At 48.1% G+C, this 18,384-nt stretch overlaps 1 protein-coding gene across 2 annotated transcripts; it reads right to left on the minus strand.

Moving 5' to 3' along the window:
* Window positions 1–10,436: 10,436 nt before the first annotated feature.
* On the minus strand, window positions 10,437–17,971 carry LOC132770349 (zinc finger protein ZFP2-like). 2 transcript variants are annotated; one of them, XM_067466144.1, is made up of 2 exons: window positions 17,670–17,971; window positions 10,437–11,877 (listed from the first exon to the last, which is right to left on the minus strand). In XM_067466144.1, exon 2 carries the CDS (start codon window positions 11,651–11,653, stop codon window positions 10,526–10,528), a length of 1,128 nt encoding a protein of 375 aa, XP_067322245.1. In that variant the 5' UTR covers window positions 11,654–11,877; window positions 17,670–17,971; the 3' UTR covers window positions 10,437–10,525. The 2 variants fall into 2 exon arrangements, with proteins under 2 accessions (XP_067322245.1, XP_060623219.2); XM_060767236.2 differs by having other exon boundaries at window positions 17,626–17,971.
* Between the last annotated feature and the right edge of the window lie 413 nt (window positions 17,972–18,384).

An 18,384-nucleotide genomic window follows, 5' to 3' on the forward strand; every position in this document is an offset into this window, starting at 1 on the left:
GGCGACGCTCGGCTGAAACCCGGCCGAGAAGAAGCCCGCCTCCTCCTCCTCCTTCGCCCTCCCATTGGCCGAGCCCGCCAAGCCCCGCCCTCCGGAGACCCTCATTGGCTGCCTCCTGATCTCAGGCTTTGATGGACGGATGGCAAGGAGGGCTTCGGCCTCCCTCTCCCCTCAGGAAGAAACAAAATGACGGAGGGCGACGCTCGGCTGAAACCCGGCCGAGAAGAAGCCCGCCTCCTCCTCCTCTTCCTCCGCCCTCCCATTGGCCGAGCCCGCCAAGCCCCGCCCTCCGGAGGCCCTCATTGGCTGCCTCCTGATCTCAGGCTTTGATGGACGGATGGCAAGGAGGGGTTCGGCCTCCTCGCCTCACGAAGAAACAAAATGGCGGAGGGCGACGCTCGGCTGAAACCCGGCCGAGAAGAAGCCCGCCTCCTCCTCCTCCTTCGCCCTCCCATTGGCCGAGCCCGCCAAGCCCCGCCCTCCGGAGGCCCTCATTGGCTGCCTCCTGATCTCAGGCTTTGATGGACGGATGGCAAGGAGGGCTTCGGCCTCCCTCTCCCCTCAGGAAGAAACAAAATGACGGAGGGCGACGCTCGGCTGAAACCCGGACGAGAAGAAGCCCGCCTCCTCCTCCTCTTCCTCCGCCCTCCCATTGGCCGAGCCCGCCAAGCCCCGCCCTCCGGAGGCCCTCATTGGCTGCCTCCTGATCTCAGGCTTTGATGGACGGATGGCAAGGAGGGCTTCGGCCTCCTTCTCGCCTCACGAAGAAACAAAATGGCGGAGGGCGACGCTCGGCTGAAACCCGGCCGAGAAGAAGCCCGCCTACTCCTCCTCCGCCGCCCTCCCATTGGCCGAGCCCTCCAAGCCCCGCCCTCCGTAGGCCCTCATTGGCTGCCTCCTGATCTCAGGCTTTGATGGACGGATGGCAAGGAGGGCTTCGGCCTCCCTCTCCCCTCAGGAAGAAACAAAATGGCGGAGGGCGACGCTTGGCTGAAACCCGGCCGAGAAGAAGCCCGCCTCCTCCTCCTCCTCCGCCGCCCTCCCATTGGCAGAGCCCGCCAAACCCCGCCCACCGGAGGCTCCCATTGGCTGCCTGCTGCTTACTTACTTACTTAGGCGATCCCTCGTTGGACGAGTAAGATGGTCTTCCATTATGGATTTCCCTGTATGTGACTGTGGAGCCCTATTCTTGCTCTGCATCTTCTTCCGCAGTGAGGAGGGCATTGGCTTCCAGGTGGAAGGCGGTCCCGGTCGGGGTTGGCTTGACGCGCCTTCCTCCTGGCACGTTTCTCTCTTTCACCCTCCACTCGTGCCTCCTCGAATTCTGCAGCACTGCTGGTCACAGCTGACCTCCAGCTGGAGCGCTCAAGGGCCAGGGCTTCCCCGTTCTCAGTGTCTATGCCAGAGTTTCTAAGGTTGGCTTTGAGCCCGTCTTTCAATCTCTTTTCCTGCCCACCAACGTTCCGTTTTCCGTTCTTAAGTTCAGAGTAGAGCAACTGCTTTGGGAGACGGTGGTCAGGCATCCGGACAACGTGGCCGGCCCAGCAGAGTTGATGTTGGAGGACCATCGCTTCAATGCTGGTGGTCTTTGCTTCCTCCAGCACGCTGATGTTTGTCCGCTTGTCTTCCCAGGAGATGTGCAGGATTTTCCGGAGGCAGCGCTGATGGAATCGTTCCAGGAGTTGCATGTGATGTCTGTAGACAGTCCACGTCTCACAGGCATAGAGCAGGGTTGGGAGGACAACAGCTCTATAGACAAGCACCTTGGTCTCCGTACAGATGTCCAGGTCCTCAAACACTCTCTGCTTCATTCTGGAAAATGCTGCACTTGCAGAGCTCAGGCGGTGTTGTATTTCGGTGTCGATGTTGACTTTGGTGGAGAGGTGGCTGCCAAGGGAGCGGAAATGGTCCACATTTTCTAATGTGACACCATTAAGCTGTATTACTGGCATTGGAGAGGGATGGGCTGGTGATTGCTGGAACAGCACCTTGGTTTTCTCAATGTTCAGTGACAGGCCGAGCTTCTCATATGCTTCTGCGAAGGTGTTTAGAGTGGCTTGTAGATCTTCTTCTGAATGCGCACAGACGACATTGTCACCAGCATACTGGAGTTCTATAACAGATGTTGTTGTAACCTTGGTTTGCTGCGCTCAGGCTTTGATGGAGGGATGGCAAGAACAGGTTCGAAGGGAGGGAGGGAGGGAGGGAGGGAGGGAGGGAGGGAGGAAGGAAGGAAGGCCTCCTGGCCCCGCCCCCTTCCCCTATTGTCCGTCCTCGGAGGAAGTGACGTCACCGCTGGCAGTTCACCTGAACTTCCTGACTCTGAATTGCTCAACTCTGTATTATCGAAGGCTTTCATGGCTGGAATCACTAGGTTCTTGTGGGTTTTTTCGAGCTATAGAGCCATGTTCTAGAGGCATTTCTCCTGACGTTTCGCCTGCATCTATGGCAAGCATCCTCAGAGGCAGTGAGGTCTGTTGGAATTAGGACAATGGGTTTATACATCTGTGGAATGACCAGGGTGGGACAAAGGACTCTTGTCTGGTGGAGCTAGGTGTGAATGTTTCAGCTGATCACCTTCATTAGCATTTGAAGGCCTGGCTGAGCCTGGGAAAATCTCTTGCTGGGAGGTGTTAATCTGTGCCTGGTTGTTTCCTCTCTGTTGTTTTGCTGTTGTAATTTTAGAGTTTTTTTTAATACTGTCAGACTACACAGAGAAGCCACTGAAATCCACAAGAAGCATGTGGACAATTTCAACAGAAAGGAAGAGACCATGAAAATGAACAAAATCTGGCTACCAGTATTAAAAAAACTCTAAAATTACAACAGCAAAACAACAGAGAGGAAACAACCAGGCACATCTTAACACCTCCCAGCAAGAGATTTTCCCAGGCTCAGGCAAGCCTTCAAATGCTAATGAAGGTGATCAGCTAAACATTCACACCTAACTGCAGCAGGGAAGAGCTCTTTGTCCCACCCCAGCCATTCCACAGATATATAAACCCTTTGTCCTAATTCCAACAGACCTCACACCTCTGAGGATGCTTGCCATAAATGCAGGCGAAACATCAGGAGAAATGCCTCTAGAACATGGCTCTATAGCCCGAAAAAACCCACAAGAACCTAGTGGAACTCTCTGCCCGGAAGTGTGGTGGAGGGCATGTTTAGCCTGAAGGAGAAAAGGCTGAGAGAAGACATAGAATCATACAATCCTCGAGTTGGAAGAGACCTCCTGGGCCATCATCCAGTCCAACCCTGTGCTGTCGCACGTTGGGCCTGTGCGCATGACTGTAGACAGGACATAAATTCCATGTGCCCAACGGGACGCCGGGGCTGCCTCAGATTAAAGGCCCTTGGACCTCCCCAAAACAAAGTTCTGTAGAGGCTTAAAGTAAGTCCAACAAAGTTCTGGGCACCACAATTCAAGAGAGAGATTGACTCTAAGCTAGAATGTGTCCAGAGGAGGGCGACTAAAATGATCAAGGGTCTGGAGAACAAGCCCTATGAGGAGCGGCTTAAGGAGCTGGGCATGTTTAGCCTGAAGAAGAGAAGGCTGAGAGGAGATATGATGAGAGCCATGTATAAATATGTGAGAGGAAGCCACAGGGAGGAGGAGGGAGCAAGCTTAAGTGCCAATCTCTGCTTAAGGTTCAGGCAAGGCCCCACCCAAAGCTCCGAAAACAAGCCAACGTGACTCACACTTTTGGGAGTGAGGTGAGCCCACACATCTTCCTTGGGTTTTGCATAGAGGTGAAACTAGCAGAAGGGAAGCTGATTTCTCCTTGGTGTGTTTGCCTGAAGGCTTAAAGCCAGATGTGGGGTGAGGAGACCTCAAGGGAGGAGAAGCCCATTCTCTGTGACCCACAGGCCAGGTGCCTCCTAAGCAGCCCTCCATATTTATTTGTCGTGTCAGGGCAACCAGTCAAATTGTATTACATTTCTAACAGAACAAAACAAACAAACAGACAAAACACAAAATTTGCAAGTTTGGTAGTCGATTAAATGTCCCTTGACCAGTATCTGGCCCCTTGGAGTGCTTCTGGTGTTGCCGCAAGAAGGTCCTCCATTGCACATGTGGAAGGGCTCAGGTTGCATTGCAGCAGGTGGCCAGTGGTTTGCTCTTCTCCACACTCGCATGTCGTGGATTCCACTTTGTGGCCCCATTTCTGAAGGTTGGCTCTGCATCTCGTGGTGCCAGAGCACAGTCTGTTCAGTGCCTTCCAAGTTGCCCAGTCTTCTGTGTGCCCAGGGGGGAGTCTCTCATTTGGTATCAGCCATTGGTTGAGGTTCTGGGTTTGAGCCTGCCACTTTTGGACTCTCGCTTGCTGAGGCGTTCCAGCGAGTGTCTCTGTAGATCTTAGAAAACTATGTCTAGATTTAAGTCGTTGATGTGCTGGCTGATACCCAAACAAGGGATGAGCTGGAGATGTCTCTGCCTTGGTCCTTTCACTATTGGCTGCCACTTCCCAGCGGATGTCAGGTGGTGCAATACCGGCTAAGCAGTGTAATTTCCCCAGTGGTGTAGGGCGCAGGCACCCCGTGATAATGCGGCATGTCTCATTAAGAGCCACATCTAGTTTTAATGTGGTGAGATGTGTTCCACACTGGGCATGCGTACTCAGCAGCAGAGTAGCATAGCGCAAGGGCAGATGTCTTCACTGTGTCTGGTTGTGATCCACAGGTTGTGCCAGTCAGCGTTCATACGATATTGTTTCTAGCACCCACCATTTGTTTGATATCCAGGCAGTGCTTCTTGTAGGTAAGAGAATGATCCAGGGTGACTCCTTCCAGGTATTTGGGTGCGCTGCAATGCTCCAGTGGGGTTCCTTCCCAGGTAATAATCCTCAGAGCTCGGGATGCTTGTCTGTTCTTAAGGTGAAAGGCGCATGTCTGTGTTTTAGATGGATTAGGGATCAGTTGGTTTTCCCTGTAATAGGCAGTAAGAAAACAAGCTTGCTCCCTCCTCCCTGTGGCTTCCTCTCACATATTTATACATGGCTATCATATCTCCTCTCAGCCTTCTGTTCTTGAGGCTAAACATGCCCAGCTCCCTAAGCCGCTCCTCATAGGGCTTGTTCTCCAGACCCTTGATCATTTTAGTCGCCCTCCTCTGGACACATTCCAGCTTGTCAATATCTCTCTTGAATTGTGGTGCCCAGAATTGGACACAATATTCGAGAGGTGGTCTAACCAAAGCAGAATAGAGGGGCAACTAGAGTCTTTAATGCCAAGATAGCTTCCCAGCTGCTGTACGCTTCCAGCATCTGGATTGGGAGCCTAACATAAAAAAACAGACCAACAGCAAACAGTTCTTGAGGGCCCTTTTCCAGCTCCCCAGGTGTGTACCATCCTGTGTCTCACTACATGAATCCGGTGAAGCACCCCTGTCAATAAGAGCCTGGCGGTGGTGGGCACTTAAATATTGGATCAAGATCAGAGTTTTTAGTTTAGGGTCCGGCTTGATGCACCACGATGCTCAGGACGAGTACATACGCAGTTGGTCTAAGACCATTTCTAAGAAAGCTGCCTCCATCGGCCTTTCCGCATACCTCCTAACTCACCTGGGTTTTGACATGGCCCTCAAATCAATCAAACAGAGACTGTGGGACATTGCCTTTTGTGAGCTGCGCTCTTGCTCCTATGTATCCTGCTCTCCTAGTGCTCTGTCCATACATCATGTTGGGCCTTTTCATTCAGAAAAACTATCTAAAGAACTTGACAGTAGCCAAATGCCGCTGCCTATTTTCCAAAGCAAGGTGCAATGTGCTCCCGTCTGAATTGCTGGGTGGGAGATTGCAGGTACTCCAGACAATGAAAGACTCTGCCCATAGAACAAACAGGAAGTAGAGTGCACCTGCCACATTCTACTGTCATGCAGTTTCAGGAAGGCCTTCTTTGACAAGGTCCCCCATGACCTTCTGGCAAGGAAACTAGTCCAATGTGGGCTAGGCAAAACTACGGTGAGGTGGATCTGGAATTGGTTAAGTGGACGAACACAGAGAGTGCTCACTAATGCTTCCTCTTCATCTTGGAAAGAAGTGACAAGTGGAGTGCCGCAGGGTTCCGTCCTGGGCCCGGTCCTGTTCAACATCTTCATTCACGACTTAGATGAAGGGCTAGAAGGCAGGATCATCAAGTTTGCAGACGACATCAAATTGGGAGGGATAGCCAATAGTCCAGAGGACAGGAGCAGAATTCAAAACGATCTTGACAGATTAGAGAGATGAAGGGCCAAAACTGACAAAATGAAGTTCAACAGTGACAAATGCAAGATACTCCACTTTGGCAGAAAAAATGAAATGCAAAGATACAGAATGGGTGACGCCTGGCTCGAGAGCAGTACGTGTGAAAAAGATCTTGGAGTCCTCGTGGGGAGGAAGTTAAACATGAGCCAGGAATGGGATGTGGCGGCAAAAAAAGCCAATGGGATTTTGGCCTGCATCAAGCATAGTGCCCAGATCTAGGGAAGTGATGCTACCCTTCTATTCTGCTTTGGTTAGACCACACCTGGAATATTGTGTCCAATTCTGGGCACCACAATTCAAGAGACATATTGACAAGCTGGAATGTGTCCAGAGGAGGGCGACTAAAATGATCAAGGTTCTGGAGAACAAGCCCTATGAGGAGCGGCTTAGGGAACTGGGCATGTTTAGCCTGAAGAAGAGAGGAGATATGATAGCCATATATAAATATGTGAGAGGAAGCCACAGGGAAGAGGGAGCAAGCTTCCTTTCTGCTTCCTTGGAGACTAGGACGCGGAACAATGGCTTCAAACTACAAGAGAGGAGATTCCATCTGAACATTAGGAAGAACTTCCTGACTGTGAGAGCCGTTCAGCAGTGGAACTCTCTGCCCCAGAGTGTGGTGGAGGCTCCTTCTTTGGAAGCTTTTAAGCAGAGGCTGGATGGCCATCTGTCAGGGGTGATTTGAATGCAATATTCCTGCTTCTTGGCAGAATGGGGTTGGACTGGATGGCCCAGGAGGTCTCTTCCAACTCTTGATTCTATGATTCTGTCTATGTCAATTTAGATTTTCTTGGATGAGACCCCATGGGCCTTCCAGTCCAACCGTCTGCCAAAAAGCAGGAAAATTGCAATCAAAGCATTTTGTAAACTAGTTTGGAGATCCACTTTCATTGTTTGAATGTCCACTTTTTTCCCTTGTTCCTTTCCTCCCTTTATTTCTCAAACATCTGGTTCAATTCTATTGATTTTTTAATAATTCTCTTCCTTGATCATCATCATCTTTAATTATTTATTAATCGCCCTCCATCCGAGATGCTCCAGGCGATTTACATTGCAGAAATTATACAGGATAAAACACAAACATACAAATATTAAAATTAACATGGATCAAAAGCTCTGGTAAAAAGCCAGGTCTTGATCAATGCTGTCAAGCTGTTTTAGCAGATCATTGTTTTCTGCTTCCTTGGAGACTAGGACGCAGAACAATGGCTTCAAACTACAAGAGAGGAGATTCCACCTGAACATGAGGAAGAGATTGGTTTACAATTCTATGATGAGACGGCGCAGATGATTTAGTGTAATTATATTATTGGTATACATTGATAGTTATGTTGATATTTCGTTGTGTTCTGCCTTATTGTAAACTGTTTTTACATGTTGTACACCGCCGTGAGTCGCCCTCATACTGTTGGCGGGCCAGATTATAATTCGAAAAAATACGCACGAATTCCTATGTACACTGCACATATCTTAATTATAGTGCAAAAACATTTTTTAAAAATACAATAATTAAAATTAAGAACAATTTTAACAACTATAAACTTGTTAGTATTGCAATGGAAAGTGTGGGCATGCTTTTGGCTGATGAGATAAGGTTGTCGTTGTTGTTTGCTTTCAAGTAGTTTCATACTTAGGTTGACCCTGAGCGAGGGCCCGGTAAATGACCTTGGAGGGCTGCATCCGGCCCCCGGGCCTTAGTTTGAGGACCCCTGGTCTAGAGAATGTAGCCTTTCTAACCTTGATACTGTAAACCAGATCCATTTTACTTCTCTTTTTTCTTCTTCCCTTGCATTCAAGGGAAAACCAACTGATCCCCAACCCATCTAAAACACAGATATGTGCCTTTCATCTCAAGAGCAGACAAGCATCCCAAGCTCTGAAGATCACCTGGGAAGGAATCCCACTGGAGCATTGCAGCGCACCCAAATACCTGGGAGTCACTCTGGACCGTGCTCTTACCTACAAGAAGCACTGCCTGAACATCAAGCAAAAAGTGGGTGCTAGAAACAATATCATACGAAAGCTGACTGGCACAACCTGGGGATCACAACCAGATACAGTGAAGACATCTGCCCTTGCGCTGTGCTACTCTGCTGCTGAGTATGCATGCCCAGTGTGGAACACATCTCACCACACTAAAGCAGTGGATGTGGCTCTGAATGAGACATGCCGCATTATCACAGGGTGTCTGCGGCCTACACCACTGGAGGAATTACAATGCTTAGCTGGTATTGCACCACCTGACATCCGCCGGGAAGTAGCAGCCAATAGTGAAAGGACCAAGGCAGAGACATCTCCAGCCCATCCCCTGTTTGGGTATCAGCCAGCACGTCAACGACTTAAATCTAGAAATAGTTTTCTAAGATCTACAGAGACACTCACTGGAACACCTCAGCAAGCGAGAGTCCAAAAGTGGCAGGCCCAAACCCAGAACTTCAACCAATGGCTGATACCCAATGAGAGACTCCCCCCCTGGGCACACAGAGGACTGGGCGACTTGGAAGGCGCTGAACAGACTGCGCTCTGGCACCACGAGATGCAGAGCCAACCTTCAGAAATGGGGCTACAAAGTGGAATCCTCGACATGCGAGTGTGGAGAGGAGCAAACCACTGACCACCTGCTGCAATGCACCCTGAGCCCTGCCACATGCACAAGGGAGGACCTTCTTGCAGCAACACCAGAGGCACTCCAAGTGGCCAGATACTGGTCAAAGGACATTTAATCAACTCTCATACTTACAAATTTTGTAATCTGCTGTAATTTGCTTTGTTCTGTTAGAAATGTAATATAATTTGACTGGTTGTTCTGACACAACAAATAAATATATTCAGACGTTTAAAACCAGCCCCCCTCTCTTCCCTTTCCACTCCACTCAGAACTCATAATTTTATTCTCAAATAACTTTGTTTGGGTCTTAAAACTGGTTGCTCATAAAGTCTTTTTATTTGGCTGCTCTTCAATATTCTGGTCTGCTTGTTAAAAGTGCTTCTATAATGGTGGCTGTAAACCTTTTCCTCCAATCTCCTTTCGTTTTCTATTTTCAGACAACACCCATAAGTCCTTAAGGCTTGCTTGCCTCTTTTCTTAGTTCATTAAATTCCTTGCGGTTTCCCTTTTCCGTTCCGATCCTTAGATCGCATCTACCAAATGTTTCTAGAAACGGGTGAATGCCCGCTGAGTACTAGGGCCTGGACTCTGAAAATGAATCTGTGGTTAAAAACCATGGTTTTCAAATTGGGAACAGGTTGACTGCATCACCTCCCTCATGAAGCCTCCAAACCCCTTTGGGCATGGAGGACTGGACGAAAAGCAGCCTCAACAGGACTATCTGCACCCCTTCTGCTCCATTTGGGATTCAAAATGGCACAGAAATCCCCGAAGGAAAGGCTGAGGGACATTGCCCTGGGAGAGCTTAGAGCCCACTCAAATTCACCGTGTTCCCCCAAAGTTTTAAATTTGCCCTACAGGGAGCCATTTAAGTCTTGTGATTACCTAAAAAGTCTAACAGTGATTGAATATCATAGACTCTTTACAAAGGCGAAACTAAAGGTATTTCCCTCAGAGTTGCTAAGAGGCAGACAGTCTGGAATACGCTGCTCCCAAAGACTATGCCCCTGTGGAGGAAATGAAATAGAACACAGTTTACTGCAGTGCCGCTACGACACAATGCAACGTTGCCAACTTTTATATCCAATCCTATTCCGCATGACCAGCCCCTCCCCGCCCCCATATGCAGGGGATTGTTTGATATCTTTTGGAGGACAAGGGCTCCAGGGTGACTCTCCTAGTGGGAAAATTCCTCGCAGTGGCAACAAGGCTGAGAAAGCAACTAACCTCTGAAAGGGGTATTACTTGAAACCATGTAGATCTATTTTGTACAACGGACTTCTCCTGAGATGGGATAATTTATAATGATTGATAGTTGTGCTGATGGGTCTATGGATTGCAATAAAAATTGTTGTGGTATGTTTTCATTATCCACTCTGGGTGCATTTTTATAGTCTTTGGGCAAGTCCACCACATATGATAAAAGGTTCCAGTTATTTGGTTACATTTACAGCAAATTTTTTTGTTTATCTTTGAGAGTTTTAATGGAGTTATGTAACATCTGCAGATCAGTATATATAAAAAAAATATTTAACAGAGCAGCTTCTTGTAAACTGTAATATTTCCTTCCAAAGTTCCTCCCATTCTTCAAAATTTATTTATTTATGCCCAATATTTCTGCGCCTTTCACCACAATACAATGAAATGTCCAAACATTATGCACTCACTTACATTAGGTACGACATTTCTCTGGCATCACATTACTAGAGTGAGTCCTCTGGTGTGAACATAGGTTTCCAGTTTTAGCGAAACTCTTTCCACACTCCAGACATTTATAGAGTTTCTCGCCAGTGTGAATCATTTGATGTTTCTGCAGATGATTGCTCCTAGTGAAACTCTTTCCACACTTCAGGCATTCATAGGGTTTCTCCCCAGTGTGAATCCTTTCATGTTGCTGCAGAGAATCCCTCCGAGTGAAACCCATTCCACATTCTAGACATTTATAGGGTTTCTCCCCAAAGTGAGTTTGTTGGTGTCTATGTAGTTGTGTACTATTAGTGAAGCTCTTTTCACACTCCAGGCACTTATAAGGTTTTTCACCAGTGTGGGTTCGTTGATGCACACCTAAACTACCACTGCAAGCGAAGGTCTTTCCACATTCCAGGCATTTATAGGGTTTCTCCCCAGTGTGAGTCCTTCCATGTCTCTGCAGATGATTGCTCCTAGTGAAACTCTTTCCACACTCGAGGCATTTATAAGGTTTCTCCCCAAAGTGAGTTTGTTGGTGTCTATTTAGTTGTGTACTCTTAGTGAAGCTCTTTCCACACTCCAGGCATTTACAAGGTTTCTCACCAGTGTGGGTTCGTTGATGCATACCTAAACTACCACTGCAAGCGAAGGTCTTTCCACATTCCAGGCATTTATAGGGTTTCTCCCCAGTGTGAGTCCATTCATGATGCTGCAGACTTTGCTTCCGAGGGAAACTCTTTTCACACTTCAGGCATTTATAGGGTTTCAACCCAGTGTGGGTTCGTTGATGTGAATGTAGATTTGAATTGTGAGCAAAGCTCTGTCCACACTCCAGGCATTTATAGAGTTTCTCACCAGTGTGGGTTCGTTTATGAATAACTAAACTACCACTATGAGTGAAGCTCTTTCCACATTCCAGGCATTTATAGGGTTTCTCTCCAGTGTGAATCCTCTGATGTGAACGTAGATTTCCACTCTGGGTGAAGCTCTTTCCACACTCCAGGCATGTATAGGGTTTCTCTCCAGTGTGGGTTCGTTGATGCAAAACTAAACTACCACTATGAGTGAAGCTCTTTCCACACTCCAGGCATGTATAGCGTTTCCCTTGCATGTTGACAGTGATATGTATGTTTAATTGCAATATCAACACTTCAGTCTTCTTTTTCCCTTTCTCATCCAAAGTCAGTTCAGCAACATCAGCACTTTGTGGGGATGTCTTTTTCCTACAAGAATCTTTTCCTTACGGTATGTTTGGTTTCCAAAATCTTCAATTGCCACTAGATGGTGGTTTGTTTCTCATCACACCAAAGACATCTCCATGGAATCCTTATGTTCCTGGCCAAGAAAGAAGCACTGAAAGATTAGGCATGAAGCCCACAACCTCCTTTCCCTCTTTTCCCATCGCAAAATTTTGCTACCACATTTTCTGGTATTCCCAAATGAATCCTCCACTCAGCCAATAATCTGGATACTTCAAACCCACATGTAAATATTTTGGGGTATTCATCTCATTACTCTCTGTTAACTAAGTCCCCTCTGTGCCGTTCACTCCCTCAGTTGAGGCCCAGGATAATCAGGAAAGCCTCCTTCCTGCCCACCTTTTTCTACTCTGGCCCTGTCATCCCTCTTCTCCTTTGTCCTCTGTCCAGAAGATTTTCAGCAGCTCAAGGAGATCTAGAGAAACACATGATTTCCATACAGGAATGTAGGAATGTTTGCCATAATGAAATCTTGATCTGGGGAAGAACAGGCATCTACTCTGACCAGTCCTCCCATAGCAGCTGCCTCACAAATGCTCTTCTGAGCATGGGTGAAACAGAGGGAAAAGGGAGAAGCAAATATGCCAATTTCCCCTCATGCATTAAATAAAAACAAAGGCCTGCAAGTCTGCCCCCCCCCTCCCCAAAGGAAATCCTAAGAAATCTGGGGGTTTCAGAGGGAAAAAGTCTTCCTTGTGATGTCAAAATTCAGCTAACCACTTAAGGAGCTGTGTGATCCAGCAACCGGAGCGCCTGCCACTTTTAAACCAGATCAACACAGAGATCGGGTTTGAAGGCAACAGGAACAGAGGTTTATTACTTTCAGGGCTGAAAAAATGTCTGAGAAGAGTCCTTGCTCTAAAACAATTGGACTTAACCATGCAATGCTCAGGAGATGGGAGAGACTTTGTGTCTTTTCTGCTTGCTCTATTTACCTGGGTGAGTTCACCTCTTAGCAGGACATAGAAACAGTTTCACTACCACCACCATGTTATACTTTTAAGATTTCCCAACATGTTCACTTCAGCACAACTCAGTCCCTTAATATACAACGTATATGCATAAGTCCCAATTAGTTTTCAATCTGATCCTGACCAGTAGGGATGACCTGGTCAATAGGGTGGAAGAAAGAGAGAGAAAATGCCTCTAGAACATGGCCATATGGCCCGGGAAACCTACAACAACCCAACTAGGATAGAGTTTTCAGAGAGGGATGGGGTATATTCCTAGACACTCCTAGATCCACAGTAAAGTGCATTTAGAGGACATGTTGCTGGGAGTTTCCTTATTCTGGGAAGGCACACTGGAACAACCACGTTTTCATGATCTGGTCAATAGGGTGGAAGAGTTGGGTTCACTAAGTGCGAGCGACCATTCTCTGTCTTACAGTTTTTTATTCAGTGGAAAGTGGAAGTCAAGCAGAGTCAGACAGGCACACTAGACTTCAAGAAAGCTGACCAGTAAATTTAGTAAAAATCAGAGCGCGATCCCATAGTCAGGAAGACTAAGGGAGAGAGGAGTCCATGATGGAGGGAAGGTCACTGAAGGCAAGACAATGGAGACACAACATGAAACCGTTTCAATGAGGAGGAAAGAGGAGGTGTCTAAAGACACCAGAATGGGTGGATGTGTGAGGAACTTTCAACTGAACTAATATTAAAAGAAAAATGTACAAGAAATTGAAACGGGAAAATCAACAAACAGGAATTAAAAGGAAGAGCCAGTATACAAAGGGATGAAGTTAGGCAAGTTGAAGTGTAGAACGAGCTCAGGCTTGCTAAAGAGGTTACAAACAATAAAAGAAAGGCTGGATTTAGTGCAAATACCTGGCAGAAAAAGAGACTGGAGGGCCCCTGGGATTACTCCTATGAGTATTACTATTTATTGTCAAAGGCGTTCACGGTCAGAATCACTGGGCTGTTTTAGGTTTTCCGGGCTGTATGGCCATGTTCATTATTATAGGTGGTTGCACCTGTAATAATTACAATAATAATTACAAAGATTGGGTGTGCTTATTTATTTAATTATTTACATCACTTATATCCCGCCCATATCAGCCCGCAGGCGACTCAGGGCAGAATAAAGGGGGTTGGACTGGATGCCCCTGGGCTTGCTCCTATTAGTATTACTCTTTATTCTCGTTGGCTTTCACGATCAAAATCACTGGGTTGTTGAAGGTTTTCTGGGCTGTATGGCTATGTTCTAGAAGCATTCTCTCCTGACGTTTCACCTGCATCTGTGGCAAGCATCCTCAGAGGTTATGAGGTTTGTGGAAACTAGGAGAATGGAGTTTCTATATCTGTGAACAGGTTGGCCCTTGGGATTGCTCCTATTAGTATGGCTATTATTGCAAAGGCTGAATTGCCATCTATTGGGGTGCTATGACTGTGTTTCCCCTGTATGGCAGAATAAAGGGGGGAGGACTGGGAGGACCCTGGGGTTGCTCCTATTAGTATGACTATGATTGCAAAGGTTGAATGGTCATCTGTTGAAGTGATTTGATTGTGCTTTCTCTGCAGGGCAGAACAAAGGGGACTGGATGGCCCCTGGGATCCCCCACTGCAACAGTGTCGTGTGTTGGTCGAAAAGTCTGCCCATGCCTGAGATAGATAAATAGACATAAAATGTAATGTTCATTTGTGGGATCAACATAACTCAAAAACCACTGGTTGAATTGACCCCAGATGTGGACACAAGACACCTCTCAAGCCAACGAGTGACCATCACTCATAAAAACACTCAAAAACAAATGAGAAGAGGCTTAAACAGAAAAAAACCCTACATTACAACGCATGCGCAAAACCACATATATGCACACACACACAAAACACAAGTCATATTGAGGAGGGAGCAAGCTTCCTTTCCGCTGCCCTGGAGAGAGACTAGGATGCAATGGAGCCATGGCTTCAAACGACAAGAAAGGAGATTCCTACTGAACATGAGGAAGAACTTCATAACTGTGAGAGCTGTTCAACAGTGAAACTCTCTGCCTCAGAGGAGTGTGGTGGAGGCCCCTTCTTTGGAGGCTTTGAAGCAGAGGCTGGTTGGCCATCTGTCGGGGGTGCTTTGAATGCAATTTTCCTGCTTCTTGGCAGAATGGGGTTGGACTGGATGATAGCCTACCAGGTCTCTTCCACCTCTATGATTCCAGAGGTGGAATTCCACCTCTAGAATTTGCTCCTCAGAGATGTTAGGCAAGCCCCCACTCTGGCAATCTTCAGGAGTCGCATGAAAACTTGCCTATTCCAATGTGCCTTCAATGATTGATTACATGATAATCTCTGACCAAACTCTGCATAAAATGCCGTCTCTTCTTGTGCAATTAAATCCTACCTAGAATCATAGAATCAAAGAGTTGGAAGAGACCTCATGGGCCATCCAGTCCAACCCCCTGCCAAGAAGCAGGAATATTGCATTCAAATCACCCCTGACAGATGGCCATCCAGCCTCTGCTTAAAAGCTTCCAAAGAAGGAGCCTCCACCACACTCCGGGGCAGAGAGTTCCACTGCTGAACGGCTCTCACAGTCAGGAAGTTCTTCCTCATGTTCAGATGGAATCTCCTCTCTTGTAGTTTGAAGCCATTGTTCCATTGCGTCCTAGTCTCCAGGGAAGCAGAAAACAAGCTTGCTCCCTCCTCCTCCCTGTGGCTTCCTCTCACATATTTATACATGGCTATCATATCTCCTCTCAGCCTTCTCTTCTTCAGGCTAAACATGCCCAGTTCCCTAAGCCGCTCCTCATAGGGCTTGTTCTCCAGGCCCTTGATCATTTTAGTCGCCCTCCTCTGGACACATTCCAGCTTGTCAATATCTCTCTTGAATTGTGGTGCCCAGAATTGGACACAATATTCCAGATGTGGTCTAACCAAAGCAGAATAGAGGGGTAGTATTACTTCCTTAGATCTAGACACTATGCTCCTATTGATGCATAGAATATTGACCTCATTCCCCAGAGCCCCTCCCTGATCTTTTACACTGCCCTATCTCCCAGTGTTTTAAATTTTTAATCCTTGAACTTGGCCCTGCCCATGGTGTTCATTGTTAATGTTGTAATGTTTTGACTTTTTGACCGAGTCCCCTTGGGGAGATGTTGGCGGGGTATAAATACGACTGTACCTCGCTAAGGCTGATCTGGCCGGGGTGGTCCACGCCTTTGTCACCTCCAGACTGGATTACTGCAATGCGCTCTACGTGGGGCTGCCCTTGAAAACGGCTCGGAAAATCCAATTGGTCCAGTGGGCAGAAGCCAGAATGTTAACTGGGGCCCATTACAGAGAGAGGTCAACCCTCCTGTTTAAGGAGCTCCACTGGCTGCCGTTTATTTTCCGAGCCCAATTCAAGGTGCAGGTGCTTACTTACAAAGCCCTGAACGGTTTGGGACCACCCTACCTGCGTGACAGTATCGTTGTCTACGAACCCACACGTTCACTCTGGTCATCAGGAGAGACCCTGCTCGTGATCCCGCCCGCGTCACAAGCGCGCTTGGTGGGGACATGAGACAGGGCCTTCTCTGTGGTGCCCCCCCCCGCCTCTGGAACACCCTCCTGAAAGACCTCAGACAGGCCCCTACATTGGCAGTCTTCAGAAAGAATTTGAAAACCTGGCTGTTCCAATGAGCCTTTTCAAACTAGAAACCCCAGTACCAAATCTCAGAAGCACTTTAGTTAGAACCAAGATCACTGCACACCGCACTTATATTATAATCCCATATCCCTCCGACACATCAGCACTTTTAATCCTGTACCCCACTCCGGCCGGCTCAGTTTTAATAACGTCTTGTTGTACTGCTATTGTTATTGTTTTTGCTAAACTGTTTTATTTGCTAGGTACTGTATTGTCGTATTGTGTGGGCTTCGGCCTGTTGTAAGCCGCATCGAATCCCTTGGGAGATGCTGGGCATGTTTAGCCTGAAGAAGAAAAGGCTGAGAGGAGATATGATAGCCATGTATAAATATGTGAGAGGAAGCCACAAGGAGGAGGGAGCAGATCAAGGGTCTGGAGAACAAGCCCTATGAGGAGCGGCTTAAGGAGCTGGGCATGTTTAGCCTGAAGAAGAGAAGGCTGAGAGGAGATATGATAGCCATGTATAAATATGTGAGAGGAAGCCACAGGGAGGAGGAAGGAGCAAGCTTGTTTTCTGCTTCCCTGGAGAGAGACTAGGACGCAATGGAACAATGACTTCAAACTACAAGAGAGGAGATTCCACCTGAACATGAGGAAGAACTTCCTGACTGTGAGAGCCGTTCAGCAGTGGAACTCTCTGCCCGGAGGGAGTGTGGTGGAGGCTCCTTCTTTGGAGGCTTTTAAGCAGAAGCTGGATGGCCATCTGTCAGGGGTGATTTGAATGCAATATTCCTGCTTCTTGGCAGAATGGGGTTGGACTGGATGATGGCCCAGGAGGTCTCTTCCAACTCTTTGATTCTATGCTAGCGGGGTACAAATAAAGTTATAATAATAATAATATAATTACAAAGGTTGGCTGGCCATCTGTTGGGGGTGCTTTGATTGTGCCTTCCCTGCATGGCAGAGTACAGGGGGCTGGGCTGGGTGACCCCTGGGGTCTCTCACGGCAATTGTGTCGTGTGTGTTGGTCGAAAAGTATGCCCATGCCTGATATATATATGTATACACAGAGAGAGAGAGATTAGATGTGCAGTAAACGACATAATAAAGAAAGAGGCCTTGCAGGGAGGGAGGGGAGAATGGGCCTCTCTCGGTGTCCGTGAAGGCCTCTGTTTCTGTCCTGAGGGAGGCAGGCCCCTCCCCCTCCCCCTGAGAGATAATAAAACCAATCCAAATACCCAAGACAGAACGTAGCAGTTACCTTTTTGCTAAGCAGCCATCTTGCTCTGTCTCTAATAATCATACCGTGCCTCTCTTTGTCTCCCTTTCCTCCTTCGCGGCTCCAGAGGAAGCCCTCACGCCGCCTTCGACGCCTCCTCCTTCTCGCCTCACGAAGAAACAAAATGGCGGAGGGAAAACCTGGGCTGAGAAGCCCGCCTCCTCCTCCTCCGCCCTCCCATTGGCCGAGCCCGCCAAGCCCCGCCCACCGCAGGCCCTCATTGGTTGCCTGCTGATCTCAGGCTTTGATTGAGGGACGGCGAGGAGGGTTCGGCCTCCTTCTCCCCTCAGGAAGAAACAAAATGGCGGAGGCAAAACCTGGGCTGAGAAGCCCGCCTCCTCCTCCTCCTCCGCCCTCCCATTGGCCGAGCCCGCCAAGCCCCGCCCACCGCAGGCCCTCATTGGTTGCCTGCTGATCTCAGGCTTTGATTGAGGGACGGCGAGGAGGGTTCGGCCTCCTTCTCCCCTCAGGAAGAAACAAAATGGCGGAGGCAAAACCTGGGCTGAGAAGCCCGCCTCCTCCTCCTCCGCCCTCCCATTGGCCGAGCTCGCCAAACCCCGCCCACCGCAGGCCCCCATTGGATGCCTGCTGATTTCATGCTTTGATTGAGGGATGGCAAGAACAGGTTCGAAGGGAGGCCCCGCCCCCTTCGCCTGTCTTCTTCTTCCTCGGAGGAAGTGACGTCACCGCTGGCATTCCACCTGAACTGCCTGACTGAGTTCTTCAACAGTGGAACTCTCT

The sequence above is a fragment of the Anolis sagrei genome, chromosome 3 (assembly GCF_037176765.1).
Source record: "Anolis sagrei isolate rAnoSag1 chromosome 3, rAnoSag1.mat, whole genome shotgun sequence".
Lineage (NCBI taxonomy): Eukaryota > Metazoa > Chordata > Lepidosauria > Squamata > Dactyloidae > Anolis > Anolis sagrei.